We start from the raw sequence: 26875 nt of genomic DNA, 5'->3' as shown, positions 1-26875 counted from the left end.
AAACTCAAGAGTTAACATACGCTGTCATGACTTGTGAACTTTAACCTCTGACCCTGCCACTGTGCTATCGCTCCTGCTTTGCTTTGGGGTCTATGATGGGTAACTGTAAAAGACTTAGTGACAACTGCTGATGTAAAAAGCTAGCAAATACATTTGATTGATTGATTGATTGACCCGAGGGTCTAGTAAGAGTACTGACCTGAGGCAGCCAGTGGCATTGCGGAGCACCTGGGAGGAGTGCAAGTGCAGCTTGCGGTCCTCCTGATGGGGCGAGGTGTCCCAGCCCGAGTGGGGGATGATGACAGCATTGGTCAGCACGGCCAGAGCATCCTGGATAATGGGCATCTTCAGGGCATCACACGACGACAGGTTCCACAGCACACCTGAACACAGAACATCAGATAGGATAAGATGTTGACGAACAGTGATTTAACGTGGGAGAATGGTCAGGAGGTATATTGCGCACATGAGAGTGGAAACTGTGCTGAATCGTACAGACTTTGTGAAGAAAAAAAGTTGAATATACCTCCTCTGAAATTGAAATAAGGATAATGTGTGACAACATTTTTCGAAACACTGAAAAGATACGGAAAGATTCTATAAATGTTTAATTACTTGTCATGCATATGTTTACAAAAGAGCATATTGCAGCCCCTAGTTTTGATTTAGTGAGAGGCCGTCGTGATTGTGCAATAAACTGGTCACCTAGGGCTTCATAGATTTGGATAATTTTTTCTGTAATTTCATGTGCAACCAGCCAACCTACCAATTACATTCCAAGCCAGCGGCTTTGGCACAGACTGTATGCGTAACCTACACAGAGACAGGGAGGAAGCTCTCTCTCTGCAGCTGGGCTCTCCTCTCTCCTCTTTAACCACACTGACTACGACTTCAGTCTTCCTCCTCAATCTCGGGTGCTTTGCTGAACACTGAACAGAGGCACTACGTGTCCACAGAGAGTATCTCACATCCCAGTTTACATATGACTTCAACTGAACCTGAATTACAGCAGCTGTATGATGATACCAAAATAACATTCCTCATAATACACTGAACAAAAATATAAACGCAACATGCAACAATTTCAAAATGTTACTGAGTTACAGTTCATATAAGGAAATTCATTAGGCCCTAATCTATGGATTTCACATGACTGGGAATACAGATATGCATATGTTGGTCACAGATACGGGGTGTGGATTAGAAAATCAGTCCGTATCTGATGTGACCACTATTTGCCTCATGCAGCGCGACACATCTCCTTCACATAGAGTTGATCAGGCAGTTGATTGTGGCCTGTAGAATGTTGTCCCACTCCTCTTCAATGGCTGTGCGAAGTTGCTGGATAATGGCAGTAACTGGAACACGCTGTCATACACTTCAATCCAGAGCATCCCAAACATGCTCAATGGGTGACATGTCTGGAGAGTATGCAAGCCATGGAAGAACTGGAACATTTTCAGCTTCCAGGAAATGTGTCCAGATCCTTGTGACATGGGACAGTGTATTATCGTGCTGAAACATGAGGTGATGGCGACGGATGAATGGCATGACAATGGGTCTCAGGATTTCATCACAGTATCTCTGTGCATTGAAATTGTCATCAATAATATGCAATTGTGTTCATTGTCCGTAGCTTAACCTCACCGCCACCATGGGTCATTCGGTTCAAAACGTTGATGTTGCTGATGTCACCCACATGACGCCATACACATTGTCTGCAATCTGCCCGGTACAGTTGAAACCGGGATTCATCCATGAAGAGCACACTTTCCCAGCGTGCCAGCGGCCATCAAAGGTGAGCATTTGACCAGTTGTTTTCGACGTCGAACTGCAGTCAAGTCAAAACCCTGGTCAGGATGACGAGCATGCAGATGAGCTTCTCTGAGACGATTTCTGACAGTTTGTGCAGAACATCTTGGGTTGTGCAAACCCACAGTTTCATCAGCTGTCTAGGTGGTTGGCGTCAGACAATCCCGTAGGTGAAAAAGCTGGACGTGAAGGTCCTGGGCTGGAGTGGTTACATGTGGTCTGCGGTTGTGAGGCCGGTTGGACGTACTGACAAATTCTCTAAAACAACATCGGAGGAGGCTTATGGTAGAGAAATTAACATTCCATTTTCTGGCAACAGCTCTGGAGAGCATTCCTGCAGTTAGCATGCCAATTGCACGCTCCCTCAAAACTTGAGACATCTGTGGCATTGTGTTATGTGACAAAACTGCACATTTTAGAGTGGATTTTTATTGTCCCCGGCACAAAGTGCACCTGTGTAATGATCAGCTTCTTTATATGCCACACCTGTCAAGTGGATTAATTATCTAGGCAAAGGAAAAATGCTCACTAACAGGGATATAAACTATTTTGTGAACAACATTTGAGAGAAATAGGCTTTTAGTGAGTATGGAACATTTTATTTTAGCTCATGAAAAATGGGACAGTTGTGTTTATATTTTTGTTAAGTATAATAAAAAGACAACCGAGTCATGTGTCACCATAAATTGCTTTCAATAGGATGTGGTCGGAACATTGCCATGGATGGTGTTAAGGGGTGAGCAGCCGCTGTCAGCCAAAGGTCGAGATACACACACAGCACAAGAGCTGGCCAATTATCTATAAGAGGAGAGAGGAAGGGGGAGGAGGAGGAAGAGGAGAGGGTCCTTCACTCCACAACACTCCATACCACTGTGATTTGTTGAGAGGGCTCACTCACACACACACACACACACACACACACACACACACACACACACACACACACACAGAGAGATTGTAATGACCTTGACAGCTGGCCCAACACATTATAATTCTTGTTGACCTTCACCGTGTCATGTCCCTCCCAGGACACTGTAGCATTTATGATTGCAATTACCAGTGATGAGGCAGACAGTCACTCTTCACCCGTTCCTCTCACAACAACAATGTAATTACACAGATCTACTTTCGTCTTATCAGTTATGTTGGGATGTTGTCCTTGTGGTCTGCTCTGCATCTAAATAACTAGCTGCGTTGCTCATAATTAGTGGAGACAGTAATCTTACAGAGAGCATCACTTTACCGCGCTCGGGGCGGCGCACAACATTTCTGTGTTTTCAAAAATGAAAGGGCTGCTGCCTAGAGTGGCGGCAGGCTCGGCGCATAATAACTACCTATAACATATTTTTTTTATTTCGCCTGACAGATGAAAGAGGTTAATTGCCTCAGCCTTACATCATCGGGGAGGAAATGCGGTGCGGGGGGTGCTAGGTGGGGAGCGAGAGCATCATTACATGGGGAGAAAGTGGGCCGTCTGCAGAACTGGACCAAAATTAACTCTACAGGGGGCCGTGGAAGGTGAGGGCACTGTGCAGGTTGTCAAGGTGACGGAAAAGGAATTTGAGGAAGGAGCCTGTGGTTTTGATGTGGTTCAGGTGAGGCAGCCGCCGTGTCGCGAGTCCGCAGTCAAGTGGCAAAGGACTGATTCAGTGCAGATGACGTTCTAATTAAATCAGCCACTCTATAGTGAGCCACCAGGGTACCAAATGTACACGGAGTGTACAGAGCATCTCCGTATGTCTATGAATTGTTGTCTGTAGATGGCTGTACATTTCTACATTTCAATCTCATCCAACTACTCTACTTTTCAATTAATTTACTCCAAGAACTACAGAAGGACAACTTGATTAACCATAATCCAGCACGACCACATCTCATCCACCCCTCCACTAAACTAGACTAATTGCGTCCTGGCTGTGTAAGTGCAGCAACATGGGTCCCTGATGTCACTTGGAGTCCAGGACACAATCCACATCTCTAATCTCAGGAGACAAGAAAGCTGCCATTTAAAAGAGCTTTATTCCCGCTAAATAATCATCTTTAGCTCCCAAGGGGGGTGGTTGCTAGAGCAGCAGAGAAAACAACAACCTGGCTTGGCTTCCTGTGATGTCATAAACCGCCGCTACCGCTTCCCTAAGTAGGGTGCCTCCTGGCAGTCGGTGGCACAGGGAAGGCTGGGAGATGGAGAGAAACGGGTAAATAGTCCCGTTAATCCCTGCCCAGTCACAGGGAGGGGAGAGGAGGCGCAGGCGGTCATTGTGACTCTGATTTAAACAGCCAGAAGAGAAGAAGTGAAGAGGCAGAATTCCTCTGGGCCGGGAAGGTTTTCTGATGCCTGATTAATTTGTGACAGGAGGGACTCTGTGTTCCGTGCGTTGAACTGCTTTCTCATTTATATGGTAATCTCCTTTAAGACAGCACCAGCACAAAGCGTTTATTTCCAACGCATTTCCAGGCTCAGAATCCTCTCTACAGTAAAAAATAAATAATTAAATAATGCCCTCTATAAACATGACTAGGGGATTTAACCTCTCACTTGTTATTGACTAAGTACATTTAGGCAATGTTTCAATTAGAACAGCGCTCCTTTAATAGATAATAGCACCATGCAAGTATTACATCATATTGTATTTAATAAAATATAGGAATTTTCTATCCAGTAAGTCATTTGCGGATATTAGTTTTAACCACTGCTTAACCACCACTAAGGATGTTGATGTGAAAAGTCCCTTTGTGATTCTTCACCACTATAGCCTTCAGTAGTTGTTAGTTATCCAGCTCCCAGTACCAATGTCCTGTTAAATTCAGCTTGTGTATAAACTCTAGATATAAGCATCCAGGTAAAATGCTTAATAACTTTCTATAAGCAGGTATGAGCCTTTATAATGTCATATAGCAAGGCTATGTTATGTCTCTCTTTGTAAAAATGTAGCACCAAACTCTTTTCACCTGTAAGCAGCTCCCTGATCTCCACATCGGTGGTCTTCCTCAGCAGGCGGACCAGGGCTGGGATCCCGCCACAGTTCTTCAGGGCGATCTTGTTGTCATCGTTGGCCTTTCCGTACACCAGGTTTCTCAGAGCTCCACAGGCGCTGCGGTGCACGTCGGTCATCCTGTGATCCAGCAGATCCACCAGCAGCTGGATTCCTCCCTGCCTTCGGATCTGGTGAGAGGAACAGGGAGAGGAGAGAAAAGGAGGACGTTAGTGGATCATAACGAATCGATCAAGACTAGATCTAAATTAATAGATAGACAAAGAACAGTACAAACATGCATGCAATAGTGTAATAGTTTTACAAACTGTCTGCCACAGAAGTCATCTATAGTTTTCAGTATTGACAACAATATCCCTGGAGGCATCCCTATGAATCCTGTTCTTTATTTCACTCAGGTACCTTTCCTCTATAAATCAACTAGAGCCAGATCAGACAGTTCCTTCCTCCCTCATTACTCTAGAGCAGGGGTCCTCAAATCCTACCCTACGAGGTCCGGAGCCTGCTGGTTTTCTGTTCTACCTAATAATGAATTACACTCATCTGGTGTCCCAGGTCTAAATCAGTCCCTGATTAGAGGGGAACAATGAAAAGACTGCAGTGGAAGTGGCTTCGAGGTCCAGAGCTGAGCTTGAGGGCTCTAGAGTCACGTGGCTGCATATTAGTGCTGAACGATTAGTGCTTTTTGAGGTCGGTTCAGTTTCGGTTCGATTATAAAAAATATTGATGTTTTATTATTTACATTAAATGGGCTATGCATTATGTGGGTTGAATGCTGTAACAACATAGAATAAAACAAATAAATAAAAAGTCCCATGATGGTAGTGACTGCCTATTACTGCTTATCACTTAATCATAATTTATTCACATTACTTTACTTTAATAAAATGTTATGCATCTGTTTATTTGATGACTTTATTATTTAATTCCAAATCATCATCTCATCTCTATAGAGCTGCTTCCTATGCTGTCTGACAAAATCACTATTTTCCTCAAAGTAAATAAGCCATAGTTTTATGAATGTTTAATACCAACTATCAATCTCTTAGATCATGTATTTTCAGGTAGAGATACTTTGTGAAGCAACAGCTGCTCTCTATATTACCTCACGATCGATCGTGCATTCTTCTATCTTCCGTAGCACGCGTAAAAGAAACACACACCGGACAAGTAGATACGCAATGGATCATGGTCATTGTAGTTAATTAATATGTTTTCTGCACTAAACTATGTAGAATATTGGCCTGTTGGAAACTACAACTAACTCCCAACTACATGGCAAAGTTTAGACTGGATTGATTTATCTCTAGAAAAACTGCAATGTGTGCATTGAGCTCACAGAAAAAAAACGAACTAAATGGAATTCAAATAATTCAACCAATGTCGGTCAGTTGTTTAAAAATGAAAAAATAACAGACATTTTGGATCATCTGCACACAGACAGACAGACCAAGGAAACACTGTCACAGAGCGACAGAGGACAGAGTGACATATTGACAGAGTGACAGAGGAAGTGAGATAAGACGACCAGGTAGAGTGTCACAAACATACGTACAGACGTGTGCGTACGCACGCACACCAGGGGAGTTGTGCCAACAGTCAGCAGATGTGCTGCTAGGCCCAACAGAATGGATCAGCACTGCTGCTCTTGCTGTCCATCTCAACTCCAATTAAACACAGAGGAGAAAAACCATTACAAATCAGAGCCTGTTTATCTGGGTGCTCTGTTGGCAAAGGTGATAGACACTGGCTCACAAGATTGCAGGCTACATACAGTACATGCTGCCATTATCCAGTGCATGCTGTATATTCCCTTCTGTTTATGAAGACACTGACTTACTATACAAATGTCCCTCCTTCATCTCCATTGCTCTACTGTTACTAAAATAGAGTGCCCATTAAATAGTAATTTCCTTCACACAGCCTTCTGCTCCAAAAATAACCAAGATACTGCTAGGCGAGACAAGGTACCATGATGACACACACAGCTACAGTGCATCGCCTCGCAGTACTATAAATACACGACATGACCAGAAGTATGTGGACACCTGCTTGTCGAAAGTCTCATTCCAAAATCATGGGCATTAATATGGAGTTGTCCCCCTTTCACTGCTAATACTAGATGTGGGAACATCGCTCTGGGGACTTGCTTCCATTCAGCAACAAGAGCATTAGTGAGGTCGGGCACTGATGTTTGGCGGTTAGGCCTGGCTCGCAGTCGGCGTTCCAATTCATCCCGAAGGTGTTCAATGGGGTTGAGGTCAGGGCTCTGTGCAGGCCAGTCAAATTCTCCCAAACCAATCTCGACAAACCATTTTTGTATGGACCTCGTGCAAAAGGGCATTGTCATGCTGAAACAGGATAGGGCCTTCCCCAAAGTGTTGCCACAAAGTTGAAAGCACAGAATAGTCTAGAATGACATTGTATGCTGTTGCGTTAAGATTTCCCTTCACTGGAACTAAGTGGCCTAGCCCGAACCATGAAAAACAGCCCCAGACAATTATTCCTCCTCCACCAAACTTTACAGTTGGCACCATGCATTGGGGCAGATAACGTTCTCCTGGCTTCCACCAAACCTAGATTCGTCCGTCAGACTGCCAAATGGTGAAGCGTGACTCATCACTCCAGAGAACATGTTTCCACTGCTCCAGAGTCCAATGGCGGCGAGTTTCACACCACTCCAGCCAACGCTTGGCATTGCGCATGGTGATCTTAGGCTTGTGTACGGCTGCTCGGCCATCAAAACCCATTTCATGAAGCTCCCGATGAACAGTTCTTGTGCTGACGTTGCTTCCAGAGGCAGTTTGGAACTCAGTAGTGAGTGTTGCAACCGAGGATAAACAATTTTTATCTACAGCACTCGGTGGTCCACAACTGACTAAGCCGTTGTTGCGCCTAGAAGTTTCCACTTCACAATAACAGCATTTACAGTTGACCTGGGCAGCACTAGCAGGGAAGAAATTTGACGAACTGACTTGTTGGAAAGGTGGCATCCTATGACGGGGCCACGTTGAAAGTCACTGAGCTCTTCAGTAAGGCCATTCTTCTGCCAATGTTTGTCTATGGAGATTGCATGGCTGTGTGCTCGATTTCATACACCTGTCAGCAATGAGCTGAAATAGCCGAATCCACTAATTTGAAGGGGTGTCCACATACTTTTATAGTTTTATACTTTTACTTTTTTTTTTTTTTTTATAGTATACCATTGTATGTGTGTCTATATCTGTGTGTGTGTGCCTATATGTGTGATTGCCAAGGTGTGTGCGTGTATGTGTGTGTGGTGTGTGTGTCTGCCCATGCTGCCTGTGATATATCTGTCTGAGAGAGGCGATGAGATGAGCATCAGCAGTGTTCCAGGAAAAGGTATCCGCTGACCTAATGACTTTCTTCCAATCCCTCCAAGACAGCATCTCACTTGCAACTCATCCCTCCATCTCCACCTCCCCCATCTCACCATCCCTATCTCACCATCCCTCCATCTCACCATCCCTCCACCTCACCATCCCTCCACCTCACCATCCCTCCACCTCACCATCCCTCCACCTCACCATCCCTCCACCTCACCATCCCTCCACCTCACCATCCCTCCACCTCACCCAGCCAACGTCCCCACATATTACACACAGACATGACACCACCAAGCTATCCAACATTAGGGTGAGGAAAGTCAGGTGAGGCAAGATCAGGCAATACTATCTGACCATTAATGTGAGGAGAATTCACAATTCTAGCACCTGGGATAGATCCTGAGCTAGAATTGTGAATTATTCTCGAAAAAGGTTTCACAAAAGGTATAGATTTTAGATGATGTACTGAACATTAAGGTGGAGGCAGACTTTGCTATGTTTCATAAGTTTCAAATGAAACAACAGCTGCCCAGGGCCATCCCACTGACCGATTCTGACTTTTTTTAAGCCCAATGTGTTAGCCACGGATTTAACAACTTTATGGGGCATATACATTTCATAATGTGTAGCAGTGGATGCAGGTGTCGCCGCTAGCACATGGCAGTAGAAATGTATGAGTAGCCATATCGGCCTGGTGCAGGTTACCTCAGACTTGATCTTGTTGTCTCCGAAGCACAGGTGTTGGAGGTAGGCTGCAGCGTTGGACTGGACCGAGGGGAACTGGTGCTGCAGCATCTGAATCACCTCAGGCAGCTCTGGGTCTCTCCAGCCAAACTCCCTGAAGGGGACCACGGGAAACACAGGGATGAATACAGAACAACACTGGATCTGTACAGGCATCTGCATCCTAAATGGCACCCTATTCCCTATTTAGTGCACTACTTTTGACCAGGGCCCATAAGGTAGTGCACCACATAGGGAATAGAGTGCCATTTGGAACTCAGCACAAGCATCGCAATACAGTGCTAAACAAAACACTCACTCACTGTCTATTATACTGCAATCTTCAATCTATCTTTTCAGATGACTGCAATCTGGTGATTACTGTACGTGGTAAATTGCAGAAGCTGTTGCGGTGGTAATTCCTATAAGTGGTGTTTTGGTATAATGTCATTTCTGCATTACAGAAAATAATAAGGCACCTTTTTGTTCTCTCTTTCTTTTGAAGGCCTTTGGTTTGGTTTATTGTGTGTGTAGCAATGTTCATCTATGACTACTAAGTCAGACACTAAGGTTACATTGCATTGAGGTTCACTTACAGAGCAGAAAAACAGTGACACATGACATATGCATTGTCCATTTAAAACAAACATCGGCATGAATAATGAACAACGTAATATGCTTGTTGAGCATGAAAAATCTTGCGTGTGTGTGACATATTTGCCAAACAAACCACCCCCATAGCACATAGCCCCCCTAGTGTGAATTTGTTTTTTTAGTTCTAAGAGATATTCAAATCAAGAACGAGGCTTGTTTTCTATTCCCACAAGTTCTGAATTAAATAATTCACTAGAGAATGATAAAGGCTAGAACTGAATCCCTACTCTTGGCGAATGAGAGATACTTTCATCCAGCATTATCCTCTGGCGATGCGAGCGATGGTGCTTTAGTGCGTTAGCCTGAGGCTAGCTATGGACTGTCAGAGCACCCTGTCATCCCCCTGACCACCGTGTTACCCCACTACCACACCTCTCTTATCGGCACACCTACAGAGACAGACAGACAAAGAGGGAGAGACAGAGAGAGAAAGAGAGAGAGAGAGACACACACTGGTGCAAAGGCAGCACCCTCCCTGTACACACCTTCCAGCACCTGTCCAACCTCAAACCATCACAGCTGTCTGCAATCAGGCCTTTTAGTTTGTCAGTTAGCTCTCTCACTGACAACACAGATGCCCCAGTTCTGGCTTCTCAACTCCACATGTCACCGGCTCTCAAAGACCGAGAATCAATTGCATTAACGAGTGGGTTCACGTAAGAGAGAAAGAGAGAGAGAGAGAGTTTTGATGAGGGAGAGACATGTGCGATAGAGAGAGAGAGAGAGAGAGAAAGAGAGAGAGGAGGGGGAAGAGAGGAAGAGAAATGTGAGAAGGAGGGAGATGAGGGGGGAATATAGAGATGTGAGAGAGAAGGAGAGATGTGTGAGGGAGCGAGAGAGAAAGCAAGCGAGAGACAGGGTGTGAGAGAGATGAAAACTAGGAACAGAGAGCTAATTCTGATCCAAAAGGCTTGGAAGCTGCGGAGCCGCCACAGTCAGTGATGTACACACTACGACGGGTAAGAGCCTCAGGAACATTTCATCTCCTCACAATCCTTCTCCCAGCAATACCAACCACTACTAATGTGAGAAAGGGAGAAATGGAAGAAGCTACGACCATTTACAAAGAAAGAGAAATGTTCACTTTCAAAAAGGTCAACGGAGTGATGGGGGTCTAGTTGGGATTCTCTCTGACCTCAATCACATAAAACAAAACCCAGATAAATAAAACACCAGGGAGCCCAGCTCTCAACGTCTCTTCTGAGCCTCTTCAGAATTGTCACAATGAAAGTGGTGTTTCAAACGGTAGGGGAGCAGTGTACCAACCAAACACTGTGGAATATCATTCCATTTCCAGAATACATGGTCAGTTGTGAAGACTCCCTGCACCCTTCTACCAAGCATCTGAACCCCACACTAGTGGGCACTGGGCATGCACAGTACAGTTCCGGCATTAGCTAGGCTCCACTGTTACCCAACTGAGCACTTATTGTTGAGTGATTGGAGCTGACTGGTGTGCAGTCGTCAGAAATGATTGCCCGTGAATATAATTCATCAAAGGGAATGAATGCAGAGGAGCGGGGAGGGATTGAGATCCTTTTGTTTCAAAAAATTGACCAATGGGAGAAAGTACGTTTCAAAAGTTGATTTTTTTTTCTCCTCTCATCGCTGATGATTATGAAGCTTGATCACATACTCTGTGGTGTGTCCCTGTGAGGCATGGTTGCATTAGCAAACACTTTCATCCATAGCCATATTCATCTGTCTATTAACCAGTGGTGTAAAGTATTTACAGTACATTCAGAAAGTATTCAGACCCCTTGATGTTTTCCACGTTTTGTTACATTACTGTAACGCCTGTCGTCGGAAGGAGAGGACCAAAGCGCAGCGTGAAAAGTGTTCATGATTTTTTTATTATCAAAAAACACTCGAACAAAGTAACAAAACGAAAGCGAACAGTTCTGTCAGGTAACAGAGACTAAACAGAAAATAACTACCCACAAACACAGGTGGGAAGAAAGGCTGCCTAAGTATGATCCCCAATCAGAGACAACGATAGACAACTGCCTCTGATTGGGAACCATACTCGGCAAAAAAAAGAAATAGACAACATAGAATGCCCACCCCAAATCACACCCTGACCTAACCAAATAGAGAAATAAAAAGGCTCTCTAAGGTCAGGGCATGACAATTACAGCCTTATTCTAAAATTGATTAAATTGTTTTTTTTCCTCCTTGTCAATCTACACACGATACCCCATAATGACAAAGCAAAAACAGATTATTTTAAATGTTGAAAAATGTATTAAAAATAAAATAATAAAATATCACATTTACATAAGTATTCAGTCCCTTTACTCAGTACTTTGTTGAAGCACCTTTGACAGTGATTAAAGCCTCAAGTCTTCTTGGTTATGACACTACAAGCTTGGCACAGCTGTATTTTGGGAGTTTCTCCCATTTTTCTCTGCAGATCCTCTCAAGCTCTGTCAGGTTGGATGGGAAGCGTTGCTGCTCCAGAGATGTTTGATCGGGTTCAAGTTCTGGCTCTGACTGGGCTACTCAAGGACATTCAGAAACCTGTCCCGAAGCCACTCCTGCGTTGTCTTGGCTGTGTGCTTAGCGTTGTTGTCCTGTTGGAAGGTGAACCTTCACCCCAGGCTGAGGTCCTGAGCGCTCTGGAGCATGTATTCATCAAATAAAATAAAATGTTATTTGTCACATACACATGGTTAGCAGATGTTAATGTGAGTGTAGTGAAATGCTTCTGCTTCTAGTTCCCGACAGTGCAGTAATATCTAACAAGTAATCTAACAATTCCCCAACAACAACCTAATACACACAAATCTAAAGGGGTGAATGAGAATATGTACATGCAAGTATATGGATGAGCGATGGTTGAGCGGCATAGGCAAGGTGCAATAGATGGTATTAAAATACAGTGTATACATGTGATATGAGTAATGTAAGATATGTAAACATTATTAAATTGGCAATATTTAGAGTGGCATTGTATAAAGTGAAAAGTGATCTATTTATTAAAGTGGTCAGTGATTGGGTATTAATTGTAGGCGGCAGCCTCTCTGAGGTAGTGATGGCTGTTTAGCAGTCTGATGGCATTGAGATAGAAGCTGTTTTTCAGTCTCTCGGGCCCAGCTTTGTTGCACCTGTACTGACCTCACCTTCTGGATGGTAGCGGTGTGAATAGGCAAATGCTCGGGTGGTTGATGTCCTTGATGATCTTTTTGGCCTTCCTGTGAAGGCGTTGTAGGTGTCATGGAGGGCGGTGCAGTTGCAGTACCAGGCTGAGATACAGTATGCACTCAATTGTCCATCTGTAAAAGTTTGTCAGGGTTTTAAGTGACAAGCCAAATTTCTCCAGCCTCTTGAGGTTGAAGAGGCGCTGTTTGCCCCTTCTTCACCACACTGTCTGTGTGGGTGGACCATTTCAGTTTCTCCACTGCTATCCCTTCAATGTGGATAGGGGGGTGCTTCGTCTGTTGTTTCCTTAAGTCCACGATCATCTCCTTTGTTTTGTTGACGTTGAGCGAGAGGTTGTTTTCCTGACACCACACTCCGAGTGCCCTCACCTCCTCCCTGTAGGCTGTCTCGTCGTTATTGGTAATCAAGCCCACTACTGTTGTGTCGTCTGCAAACTTCATGATTGAGTTGGAGGCGTGCATGGCTACGCAAACATGGGTGAACAGGGAGTACAGGAGGGGGCTAAGCACGCACCCTTGTGGGGCCCCAGTGTTGGGGGTCATCACCACCTGGGGGTGGCCCGTCAACAAGTCCAGGACCCAATTGCTCAGGGCAGGGTTGAGACCCAGGGCCTCCAGCTTGATGATGAGCTTGGGTACTATGGTGTTGAATGCTGAGCTGTAGTCAATGAACAGCTTTCTACATAGGTATTCCTCTTGTGCAGATTGGATAGGGCAGTGTGCAGTGTGATGGCAATTGCGTCGTCTGTGGACCTGTTGGAGCGGTAGGCAAACTGAAGTGGGTCTAAGGTGGAGGTGATATGATCTTTGACTAGTTTCTCAAAGCACTTCATGACAGAAGTGAGTGATTTAGGTAGTCATTTAGTTCTGTTATCTTTGCCTTCTTGGGTACAGGAACAATGGTAGCCATCTTGAAACATGTGGGGACAACAGACTGGGATAGGGAGCGATTGAATATGTCCGTAAACACCCCAGCCAGCTGCTCTGTGCATGCGCTGAGGACACGGCTAGGGATGCCGTCTGAGCCAGCAGCTTTGCGAGGGTTAACACGTTTAAATGTTTTACTCACGTCAGCCACGGAGAGGGAGGGGGGGGAGCAGTCCTTGTTAGCGGACCACGACGGTGGCACTGTATAATCACCAAAGCGGGCAAAGAAGGTGTTTAGTTCTCTGCAATCGTGACATCTGTGTCCATTACGTGTCTGGATTTCTTTTTGTAGTCCGTGATTTCCTGTAGACCCTGCAACATATGTCTTGTGTTTGAGCCGTTGAATTGCGACTCCACCTTGTCCCTGTACTGGAATTTTGCTTGTTTGATTACCTTGCGGAGGGAATAACTACACTGTTTATATTCAGACATATATCCAGACCTCTTTCCATGGTTAAATGCGGTGGATCGCGCTTTCAGTTTTGTGCGAATGCCGCCATCCATTCACGGTTTCTGGTTAGGGTAGGTTTTAATAGTCACAGTGGGTACAACATCTCCAATGCACTTCTTTATAAACGCACTCATAGAGTCAGCGTATTGGTCGATGTTGTTCTCAGAAGCTGACCGGAACATATTGATCTAAACAATCTTGAAGCGTGGCTTCCGATTTGTCGGACCCGAGTTGAATGGTTGTTGTCACTTGTACATCCTGTTTGAGTTTCTGCCTTTAAGACGGAAGGAGCAAGATCGCTTCATGGTCGGATTTGCCAAAGGGAGGACGGGGGAGGGCTTTGTATGCATCGCGGATTTTAGAGTAGCAGTGGTCGAGGGTATTGCGCATGCGGGTAGCACAATAAATATGCTGGTAGAATTTAGGCAGCCTTGATCTCAAATTTGCTTTGTTAAAATTCCCAGCTACAATAAATGCAGCCTCAGGATGTATGGTGTCCAGTTTGCATATAGTCCAGTGAAGTTCCTTGATGGCAGTCTTGGTGTCTGCTTGAGGGGGAATGTACACAGCTGTCACTATAACTGATAAGAATTATCTTGGTAGGTAAAATGGCCGGCATTTGATTGTAAGAAATTCTAGATCGGGTGAGCAGAAGGACTTGAGTTCCTGTGTGTTGTTATGATTACACAATGAGTCGTTAATCATAAAGCATACACCCCCTCCCATCCTCTTCCCAGAGAGGTGTTTATCTCTGTCGGCGCGATGCATGGAGAAGCCCGGTGGCTCTCTGGAATGCAACCCTTGCTCGAATTTCAGATACCTTGTTGTCAAGAGACTGGACATTGGCTAGTAGTATACTCTGGAGCGGTGGGCGTTGTGCATGTCTACGGAGCCTGGCCAGGTGGCCGCTTCGTCTGCCCCTTCTGTGCCATCGTTGTTTTGGATCGACTACTGGAATTAGATCCATTGTCCTGGGTGGAGGTCCGAACAAAGGATCAACTTCGGGAAAGTCATATTCCTGGTCATAATGTTGATAAGTTGATGTTGTTCTTATATCCAATAGTTCTTCCCGGCTGTATATAATAAGACTTAAGATTTCCTGGTGTAACAATGTAAGAAATAATACATAAAAAAAACAAAATACTGCATAGTTTCCTAAGAACTCGAAGTGAGGCGACCATCTCTGCCTGCACCATCATCAGTTGTGGATCTGTCTGTACTTTGCTCCATTCATCTTTCCCTCAATCCTGACTAGTCTCCCAGTCCCTACCTCTGAAAAACATATCCACAGCATGATGTTGCACCACCATACTTCACCGTAGGGATGGTGCCAAGTTTCCTCCAGACGTGACACTTGGCATGCAGGTTCAGTCTTGGTTTCATCAGACCAGAGAATCTTGTTGCTCATGGTCTGAGAGTCCTTTAGGTGCTTTTAGGTAAACTCCAAGCGGGATGTCATGTGCTTTTTACTGAGGAGTGGCTTCCGTCTGGTCACTCCTTGATTGGTGGAGTGCTGCAGAGATGGTTGTCCTTCTGGAATGTTCTCCAATCTCCACAGAGGAACACTGGAGCTCTATCAGAGTGACCATCGGGTTCTTGGTCACCTCCCCGATCAAGGCCCTTCTCCCCCGATTGCTCAGTTTGCCTAGGCGGCCAGCTCTAGGAAGAGTCTTGGTGGTTCTAAACTTCTTCTATTTAAGAATGATGGAGGCCACTGTGTTCTTATGGACCTTCAATGCTGCAGAATTTTTTTGGTACCCCTCCCCAGATCTGTGCCTCGTCACAATCCTGTCTCGGAGCTCTACGGACAATTCCTTCGACCTCATGGCTTGGTTTTTGCTCTGACATGCACTGTCAACTGTGGGACCTTATATAGACAGGTGTGTGCCTTTCCAAATCTTGTCCAATCAATTACATTTACCACAGACGGACTGCAATGAAGTTGTAGAAACATCTCAATGATGATCAACGGAAACAGGATGCACCTCAGCTCAATTTCAAGTCTCAAAAGTGTCTGAATACTTAGGTAAGTAAGGTATTTCTGTTTTTGTTATTTTATAAATTTGCTAAAATTTATAAAAACCTGTTTTTGCTTTGTCATGATGGAGTATTGTGTGTAGATTGATGAGGATGTTTTTTAAAAATCAATTTTAGAATAAGACTGTAAACATAACAAAATGTGGAAAAAGTCAAGGTCTCTGAATACTTTCTGAATGCACTGTAAGTAAAAATACTTTAAAGTACTAATTAAACCTGTACTTGACTATTTATATTTTGTCAACTTGTATTTTTACTCCACCACATTGCTAAAGAAAGTGGTGGTCCAATTCACACACTTATCAAGAGAAAATCCCTCGTAATCCCTACTGCCTCTGATCTGGCGTACTCACTAAACACACATGCTTCATTTGTAAATTATGTCTGAGTGTTGGAGTGTGCCCTTGACTCTCTGTAAATTTAAAACAACTTGAAAATCGTGCCATCTGGTTTGCCTTATATAAGGAATTTGAAATAATCTATACTTTTACTCTCGGCACAATTTGGTGTAAGCATTTAGAAAGCCTCGGTTTCCCATCACTAGTGCATAGCACTGGGATTGAACACATGACCCTCGGAGCCGAAGCCTGCGGCATAAACTTTATACTAACTTTATCCACAATTATATATTTCCTTTTGTGCAACCCGAGCCGTTTCTTCTATCCAGATGTTCCATTGCCTGTGTTTCCTTCCTCTCTGGCAACTGAGTTAGGAAGGACGCCTGTATCTTCGTAGTGACTGGGTGTATTGATACACCATCCAAACTGTAATTAATAACTTCACCATGCTCAAAAGGATATTTAATGTCTGCTTTTTCTTTTTACTCATCTAACAATAGATGTCCTTCTTTGCAAGGCATTGGAAAACATCCCTGGTCTTTGTGGTTGAATCCGTGTTTGAAATTCACTGCTTGACTGAGGGACCTTTAACCAAATACTTTTAGACTTTTACTCAAGTAGTATTTTACTAAGTGACTTTCACTATTACTTGAGTCATTTTCTATTATGGAATCTATACTTTTACTCAAGGTTGACAATTGGGTACTTTTTCCACCACTACTATTAACTAGCTATTGTCTGCTATGTACAGTACTATAATGATGATTACGTCTGTGCATATAAGCGTTTGTAGACCAAATACAACTTAATAAAAAATTATCTAAAGAGGATTTAACCTTGCATAAGTCACATATGGGTTAATTGGGCAATCGAAATGCTCAAAGAGTTTGTGCAAACTGCTGTATGTTTAATCATATCCAATTAGGAAGTAGGTCACTCGCTGAAACATCGCCTAGAGTCATTACAGTACTGTATTGTACATAGGGTTTTAAGTTCTTAAAGAGGCAATCTGCGATTGATACATCAATTTTAGGACTTTTATATGAAAATACATGAGAGAAAAAAGAAGAAACACGCAAACTGCTCTGGCTAAAATCACTGCTCTTTATTAAGCTTTATGTATCGGCATCGAGGCCTTTGTCAGCTTTTTCATTTTTTCAGCTTTCTTCACTTTGTCATTATGGGGGTATTGTGTGTAGATGGGTGAGGAAAATAAATAAATGTAATCCATTTTGAATTCAGGCTAGGACACAACAAAATGTGGAACAATACAAAGGGTATGAATACTTTCTGAAGGCACTATAGTGCATTTGACCAGAGTCCTAGGCATTATGTGTCGGGGGGCTAGGGTCAGTTTGTTATATCTGGAGTACTTCTCCTGTCTTATCCGGTGTCCTGTGTGAATTTAAGTATGCTCTCTCTAATTCTCTCTTTCTTTCTCTCTCTCAGAGGACCTGAGCCCTAGGACCATACCTCAGGACTACCTGGCATGATGACTCCTTGCTGTCCCCAGTCCACCTGGCCGTGCTGCTGCTCCAGTTTCAACTGTTCTGCCTGTGATTATTATTATTTGACCATGCTGGTCATTAATTAACATTTGAACATCTTGGCCATGTTCCGTTATAGTCTCCACCCGGCACAGCCAGACGAGGACTGGCCACCCCACATAGCCTGGTTCCTCTCTAGGTTTCTTCCTAGGTTTTGGCCTTTCTAGGGAGTTTTTCCTAGCCACCGTGCTTCTACACCTGCATTGCTTGCTGTTTGGGGGTTTAGGCTGGGTTTCTGTACAGCACTTTGAGATATCAGCTGATGTACGAAGGGCTATGTAAATAAATTTGATTTGATGGTCAAGAGTAGTGCACTATATAGGGAATCGGATACCATTTCAGACCTATGTCTGTGCTAGTTTAACTGTTTAGCCCACATCTATTGGGATAAATTAGGAGGCTCTGAAACCGAATGTGACGCAAAGCTCTCAGATCCCCCAGTCAGCCAGACAGACACCGGGGGTGGATGAAGTGAACATAAATGGACCACTACAAGAGCGTCCAGGTCCAACCATTAAAATGGAGGATATGGCTCTTATTTACAGCATCAGAGAGAGGGTAGAGCTCAGAATAGGACTCTAGTGGCCGTACTCTGTGTTGTAGTGTCTGAGATGTGGCCAATCAGACTGGATTAGCCTCAGCGGGGGAGTGCTCAAACCAACATCCCCAAGAACTCACATACACATGTATGTACACGCATGCACTCACGTGCGCATACACGCACCCTCATTTGCACTCAAACACACACTTACACACAGACGCACGCATACACACACGTGCACACATGCAAGGATACACGTGCACGCACACAGACACGCACACACACTGGCCTATGACCACTGCATCTCCCTATCTAGAGCACAGTCAGACATGCATTACTTTACTATTGAATCTTACAGAATAGCAGTAAATAAAGAAACAAATGATGCATCCCAATGCACAGAGCAGCATATGAAAAACATTAATGCTGCTTATCTTGTACCGTACACTAGTACCGGCCTGAATTGATGTACCGTATATTCATTGTACTCATTCATTGCCCTCTGCGTAGCCGCGCTTTTCAGCTCCAATGACTGTTCTTCCTTAACCGCATTGGCCTTTCAAGAGGGCAAAGACGGATGTACAACTCGGACTCTGAATCATGAATATTAGGGGACACTAACTGCAGCGGGCGGCAGTATGATCAAATCCAGCCTCTCACCCTCATCACATAACCAGAGCCACAGCCACAGCCACAAAGGTTGCGTAGGCTCATCGATTCCTCAGGGACTCCAGTGCTGTGTTTGCCAGTTCACTTCTTCATTAGAAAATTACCCAAGGACCATTATTCATCCAAACGGCTGTGTAACCGCCTATGATAATGCCACTGTCCTCACATCTCATCTCATCCTCCCTCTTTAATCTCACACCCCAGTCCTGAAAGCTATAAAAGAGAGAAGCCTCGCTCAGTCAAATGATCTGAAAACATCATATGCTAACTTTGGTTAGTACATTTTATTTTACTCTAATTCTATACATGTACAGTACCTTCAGAAAGTATTCACACCCCTTGACTTTTTCTACATTTTGTTGTGTTACAGCCTGAATATAAATGAATCCTGGTTGCAGTAAGGCACTAAAGTAAAAATGCAAGAAATGTGTCAAAGAAATTAACTTTAGGTCCTAAATACAAAGCAATATGTTTGGTGCAAATCCAACACAACTCACCACTGAGTACTACTCTCCATATTGTATATTCAAACATAGTGGTGGCTGCATCATGTTATGGGTATGCTTGTAATCGTTAAGGACTGGTGAGTTTTTACAAGATAAAAAATAAATGGAGAGAATGGACGAAAACCTGGTTCAGTCTGCTTTCCACCAGACACTAGGAGATGAATTCACCTTTCAACAGAACAATATTGTAACGGTTTTCTTCTATCTCCTCCTCTGATGAAGAGGTAGAACAAGGATCGGACCAAAATGCAGCGTGTAGATTGCGATTCATGTTTAATGAAAACCACACTAAACACAAACACTACAAAAACAATAAACGCAACGAAAACCTAAACAGCCTATCTGGTGAAAACACATAGACAGGAACAATCACCCACAAACACACAGTGAACCCCAGGCTACCTAAATATGGTTCCCAATCAGAGACAATGACGAACACCTGCCTCTGATTGAGAACCATATCAGGCCGAACATAGAACTAGACAAACTAGACATGTAACATAGAATGCCCACTCAGATCACACCCTGACCAATCAAAACATAGAAAATACAAAGTAAACTATGGTCAGGGCGTGACAGTACCCCCCCCCAAGGTGCGGACTCCGGCCGCAAAACCTGAACCTATAGGGGAGGGTCTGGGTGGGCATCTGTCCGCGGTGGCGGCTCTGGCGCTGGACGTGGACCCCACTCCATGACAGTTTTAATCCCCCTCCTAAACGTCCCTAAATAGGTTACCCACCACAATGATAACATGGGACAGAGGGACAGCTCGGGACAGAGGTAACTCGGGACAGATGGGTAGCTCAGCCCTGAGAGGAAGCTCAGCACTGAGAAGAAGCTCAGCACTGAGAAGAAGCTCAGGCAGGTGGTTAGATCCGGCAGATCCTGGCTGGCTGGCGGTTCTGGAAGATCCTGGCTGACTGGCGGATCCGGAAGATCCTGGCTGACTGGCGGATCCGGGAGAATCTGGACGACTGGCAGATCTGGGAGAATCTGGCCGACTGGCAGATCTGGGAGAATCTGGCCGACTGGCAGATCTGGGAGAATCTGGCCGACTGGCAGATCTGGAAGAGTCTGGTCGACTGGCAGATCTGGAAGAGTCTGGTCGACTGGCAGATCTGGAAGAGTCTGGTCGACTGGCAGATCTGGAAGAGTCTGGTCGACTGGCAGATCTGGAAGAGTCTGGACGACTGGCAGATCTGGAAGAGTCTGGACGACTGGCAGATCTGGAAGAGTCTGGACGACTGGCAGATCTGGAAGAGTCTGGACGACTGGCAGATCTGGAAGAGTCTGGACGACGGGCAGATCTGGAAGAGTCTGGACGACTGGCAGATCTGGAAGAGTCTGGACGACTGGCAGATCTGGAAGAGTCTGGACGACTGGCAGATCTGGAAGAGACTGGTCGACACAGACTGGCTGCTCTGGCTGCTCCATGCTGACTGACAGCTCTGGCTGCTCCATGCTGGCAGACTGCTCTGGCTGCTCCATGCTGACTGGCTGCTCCATGCTGACTGACAGCTCTGGCTGCTCCATGCTGACTGGCAGCTCTGGCTGCTCCATGCTGACTGGCTGCTCCATGCTGACTGGCAGCTCTAGCTGCTCCATGCTGACTGGCTGCTCTGGCTGCTCCATGCTGACTGGCTGCTCCATGCTGACTGGCTGCTCCATGCTGACTGGCTGCTCTGGCTGCTCCATGCTGACTGGCTGCTCCATGCTGACTGGCTGCTCCATGCTGACTGGCGGCCCTGGCTGCTCCATGCTGACTGGCGGCCCTGGCTGCTCCATGCTGACTGGCGGCCCTGGCTGCTCCATGCTAACTGGCAGCTCTGGCGGCTCCTTGCAGACTGGCAGCTCTGGCGGCTCCTTGCAGACTGGCAGCTTTGGCGGCATCCTGCAGACAGGCAGCTCTGGCGGCTCCTTGCAGACTGGCAGCTCCTTGCAGACTGGCAGCTCTATGCAGACTGGCAGCTCCTTGCAAACTGGCAGCTCCTTGCAGACTGGCAGCTCCTTGCAGACTGGCAGCTCCTTGCTAACTGGCAGCTCTAAGCTAACTGGCAGCTCTATGCTAACTGGCAGCTCTATGCTAACTGGCAGCTCTATGCTAACTGGCAGCTCTATGCTAACTGGCAGCTCTATGCTAACTGGCAGCTCTATGCTAACTGGCAGTTCTGAACAGGCGGGAGACTCCGGCAGCGCTGTAGAGGCGGAAAGCTCTGACAGCGCTAAACAGGCGGGAGACTCCGACAGCGCTGAAGAGGAGGGAGGCTCTGGCAGCGCTGGACAGGCGAGGCGCACTGTAGGCCTGATGCGTGGTGCTGGCACTGGTGGTACTGGGCCGAGGACACGCACAGGAAGCCTGGTGCGGGGAGCTGCTACCGGAGGGCTGGGGTGTGGAGGTGGTACTGGAAAAACCGGACCGTGCAGGCGCACTGGAGCTCTTGAGCACCGAGCCTGCCCAACCTTACCTGGTTGAATGCTCACGGTCGCCCTGCCAGTGCGGCGAGGTGGAATAGCCCGCACTGGACTATGCAGGCGAACCGGAGAAACCGAGCGCAAGGCTGGTGCCATGTAAACCGGCCCAAGGAGACGCACTGGGGACCAGCTGCGTAGAGCCGGCTTCATGGCATTAGGCTCGACGCTCAATCTAGCCCGGCAGACACGCGGAGCTGGAATATACCGCACCGGGCTATGCACCCGCACTGGAGACACCGTGCGCACCACTGCATAACACGGTGCCTGTCCGGTCTCTCTAGCCCCCCGGTAAGCACAGGGAGTCTGCCCAGGTCTCCTACCTGGCGTAGCCATACTCCCTGTTAGCCCCCCCCCAAGAAATTTTTGGGGCTGCCTCTCAGGCTTCCATCCGCTACGTCGTGCTGCCTCCTCATATCTGCGCCTCTCAGCTTTCGCCGCCTCCAGTTCCTCCTTGGGGCGGCGATATTCTCCAGGCTGAGCCCAGGGTCCTTTACCGTCCAGTTCTTCCTCCCATGTCCATTTCTCCAGGTGGTGCAGCCTCTCCCACTGCAGCTGCTCCTGCTGCTTCTTCTCCTGCTGCACCTTTGGGCGGCTACACTCCCCTGGTTTAGCCCAGGGTCCTCTCCCGTCGAGGATTTCCTCCCATGTCCAGAAGTCCTTATTGCGCGTCTCCTCGCGCTGCTCCTGCCTGTTGACACGCTGCTTGGTCCGTTGGTGGTGGGTGATTCTGTAACGGTTTTCTTCTATCTCCTCCTCTGATGAAGAGGTAGAACAAGGATCGGACCAAAATGCAGCGTGTAGATTGCGATTCATGTTTAATGAAAACCACACTAAACACAAACACTACAAAAACAATAAACGCAACGAAAACCTAAACAGCCTATCTGGTGAAAACACATAGACAGGAACAATCACCCACAAACACACAGTGAACCCCAGGCTACCTAAATATGGTTCCCAATCAGAGACAATGACGAACACCTGCCTCTGATTGAGAACCATATCAGGCCGAACATAGAACTAGACAAACTAGACATGTAACATAGAATGCCCACTCAGATCACACCCTGACCAATCAAAACATAGAAAATACAAAGTAAACTATGGTCAGGGCGTGACAAATATCCTAAAACAAAAGGTCAAATTTACACTGGAGCTTACCAAGACGACAGTGAATGTTCCTGAGTGGCCAAGTTACAGATTTGACTTAAATATGCTTGTAAATCTATGGCAAGACCTGAAAATGGTTGTCTAGCAATGATCAACAACCAATTTGACAGAGCTAGAAGAATTTTTAAAAAAGTGGCAAATGATGGCAAATGTTGCACAAACCAGTTGTGGAAAGCTCTTAAGAGACTTACTCTAACATGTCTTGACTCAGGGGGTTAAATACTCATCTCATTAAGATATATAGTATTAGTGGGTTTTTTTTCATTAAATGTTTTACAAAATGTCAGAATTGTTCTTCTACTTTGACATAAGTGTATTTTGTGTAGATCGTTGACAAATAAATTCAAGAAAATCCATTTTAATCCCACTTTGTAACAACAAAATGTGGAAAAAGTCAAGGGGTATGAATACTTCCTGAAGGCACTGTATATTTATCTTTTTTTTATCTATTTATCAGTGTTGGTACTGTAGTTTCTGAAATGTTGTCTATGTGTGTATTTCCATCTCAGCGCTCTCAGCGCTTTGAAGCAGAAAAGAGCGGTTTGCATAACACTTCACATGAGTTACATATCTGGGATCCAAATGGACTGATTCACAGTGATGAGCTTCATCCTCTCAGGAACAAACAACTGACTGATCAAAGAATCTGCTGATTTACAACCGAGCCGGCCAAGTCCACGAGCTCTCTCTCACACAGCATTGGGATAGCAGACTGGCATGTCTATAGCATGCATTCTAGAGTAGTGAAGTGTGAAGAGTAGTCAACTCCCTAAGTTGGCCTTCCAACAGCCTTCCTTTACTGAGGACTAAAATGGTAGCTTTTAACTTTAAACGCCACTCATTTTGTAAGAGCACATGCTATTGTAGTCATTTTCTCAAGGTCTCCCTCATGTCATCTCTAAAAATCATACGGCAAAACGTTCCAGGTTGGCAGTGGAGCTGAGGCTCAGGCTGAATCCCCTCAGTAGTGTTAAATATGGCGAGTCACTGGATTGAAACTAACTCCTATGGTCGCAGACAGCTCGTCATTCAGGGCTTTGTTCAAAGGCAGCCAGGTGAACTTATCTGTCGGCTCCATAGCTGGGAACACTTGCACCAGAATACAGAATGCCATTCTTGAATGCCATCAAACAACCCCCCCCCCCCCCCCCCCCCCCCCCCTTATAAATGATGTATTCTAAATGCATGGTTGGGCATTGTAATTAAAGACCATGGGAATGGGGTAGACATTTTAACTGAGTATGTTGTTGACTACTGTCTTGGGCCCAAATTATATTTCCTAAGACTTAAGGCTTGTACAATAGAGTGAACACAACAGACACATCAAAACTGTAAGCAACCCCGGCTGCCTTCCACCACAGAGAAATGACACAGAGGGAAAGGAAACATATTATTGATGACTCATGCAATCACTCAAATACACAGACAGACGGGGCCTTTCAGATTGGAAGACACACACAGTCATTCAACGTGCCTAACTTCATTCTTTGGCAAAAGGTGATATCAGATGTAAAAACACAGTATAGTTCTATTGTCGATGAGACACAATGATGTAAAATCATCCAACAAACATTATCGAAAAAACATTTATGATTATTTTGGTTCAGCTTCACAATAAAGAAAAACTATACAATCCGACAGACCTTTACAATGTGACAGATGTAACAAAGCTGACCGATCCATTCAAATACTAATGAGTTCCATCGTATAAATATTTTAGTATCTGTAATTAACCATGTGTTAACTTGGCCACAATATCAGATGATGACTGGTTGTGCAGAATTGATAGACAAGACTGAAGAGCAGCTAACGGTATAAACATTGTACAAGGGAACACTGTTGAAGTGCAATAGTCCATGTAATTGCCCTCGTTCAATGTTCTAGTTTAGTTGTGCCAGTCAAGTGTGGACGGCGTTTAAACAAACACTTTCATGAGTAACTTGCTTCTCTGCTTCCTTTGTTGCTTTAATCCATCCACAGTCCTCCTGTCTAAACAGTATTGGATAGAGGCTATCAATGAGCTCCATAGACTAAGCTTTTCAAAGAACGACAAAGTGCTAAAGGGTTAAATGCTGTACATGTGTGACAGATGTCAAATGAATGTATGGATGTTAAAATGTGTTCACCTCCACAACGTGAGCATTGTCTCTGTGCCATAGCTTTGGTAAGAATGCACACACACACTGCCAGTAATGGTTCCTGGGTTTATTTATGAGCCATATTTTTCTATCATGCATACCATACAAGACAGTACCATCATACAGTATACTTTGCATGATAGAAGACAGCACTTACATTACAACTACTTAGCATACAGTGCATTTGGGAAAGTATTCAGACCCCTTGACTTTTTCCACACTTTGTTGCATTACAGCCTTATTCTAAAATGGATTAAATACATCTACACACAATACCACATAATGACAAAGTGAATAAACAGGTTTAGACATGTTTGGAAGTGTATCATTTAAAAAAAACAGAAATACCTTATTTACATAAGTATTCAGACCCTTTGCTATAAGACCTTTAGTGAGCTCAGGTACATCCTGTTTCTATTGCTCATCCTTGAGAATGGTTGGAGTCCACCTGTGGTAAATTCAATTGATTGGACATGATTTGGAAAGGCATACACCTGTCTATATAAGATCCCACAGTTGACAGTGCATCTGCAGCATTGAATGTCCCCAAGAACACAGTGGCCTCCATCATTCTTAAATGGAAGAAGCTTGGAACCACCAAGACTCTTCCTAGAGCTGACCACCCGGACAATATGAGCAACGAGGAGAGAAGAACCGTGGTTAGGGAGGTGACCAAGAACCCGGTGTTCACTCTGACAGAGCTCCAGAGTTCCTCTCTGGAGATGGGAGAACCTTCCTGTCACACCCTGACCATAGTTTGCTTTGTATGTTCTATGTTTTGTTTGGTCAGCGTGTGATCTGAGTGGGCATTCTATGTTGGATGTCTTGTTTGTCTGTTTCTGTGTTTGGGCCTGATATGGTTCTCAATCAGAGGCAGGTGTTAGTCATCGTCTCTGATTGGGGGCCATATTTAGGTAGCCTGTTTTGTGTTGGGTTTTGTGGGTGATTGTTCCTGTCTTTGTGTTTGTTACACCAGAGAGGGCTGTTTTCAGTTTTTCACGTTTCTTGTTTTTGTATATTGTTCTATTTTCATCTTTATTAAAGATGTATCAAAGTAACCTCGCTGCGTTTTGGTCCGCCTCTACTTCAACAGAAGAAAGCCGTGACACTTCCAGAAAGACAACCATCTCTGCAGCACTCCACCAATCAGGCCTTTACGGTAGAGTGGCCTGGCGGAAGACACTCCTCAGTAAAAGGAAAGATCCTTGAAAACCTGCTCCAGGAAGCACAGGACCTCAGCCTGGGGTGAAAGTTCACCTTCCAACAGGACAATGACCCTAAGCACACAGCCAAGGCAACGCAGGAGTAGCTTTCGAACAAGTCTCTGAATGTCCTTGAGCGGCCCAGCCAGAGCCCGAACTTGAACCTGATCGAGAATCTCTGGAGAGA

The 26875-nt window shown here is 45.2% G+C and overlaps 1 protein-coding gene across 5 annotated transcripts in view; it reads right to left on the bottom strand.

Annotated features, from left to right (window-relative positions):
* Window positions 1–26875, bottom strand: part of LOC110508681 (catenin delta-2) — a 104622-nt gene that overhangs the window by 18366 nt on the left and 59381 nt on the right. For all 5 annotated transcript variants that reach the window (XM_021589394.2, XM_021589395.2, XM_021589396.2 and 2 more), the window contains 3 exons: window positions 8858–8990; window positions 4762–4975; window positions 200–383 (listed from right to left, as the gene is read on the bottom strand). In XM_021589394.2, coding sequence (XP_021445069.1) covers window positions 200–383; window positions 4762–4975; window positions 8858–8990 — 531 coding nt within the window. The remainder of the gene's footprint in view (window positions 1–199; window positions 384–4761; window positions 4976–8857; window positions 8991–26875) is intronic.

The sequence above is a fragment of the Oncorhynchus mykiss genome, chromosome 28 (genome assembly GCF_013265735.2).
Source record: "Oncorhynchus mykiss isolate Arlee chromosome 28, USDA_OmykA_1.1, whole genome shotgun sequence".
NCBI lineage: Eukaryota > Metazoa > Chordata > Actinopteri > Salmoniformes > Salmonidae > Oncorhynchus > Oncorhynchus mykiss.
The sequence above is the reverse complement of the archived record's forward strand: the minus strand, read 5'-3'. Positions and strand labels throughout refer to the sequence as shown.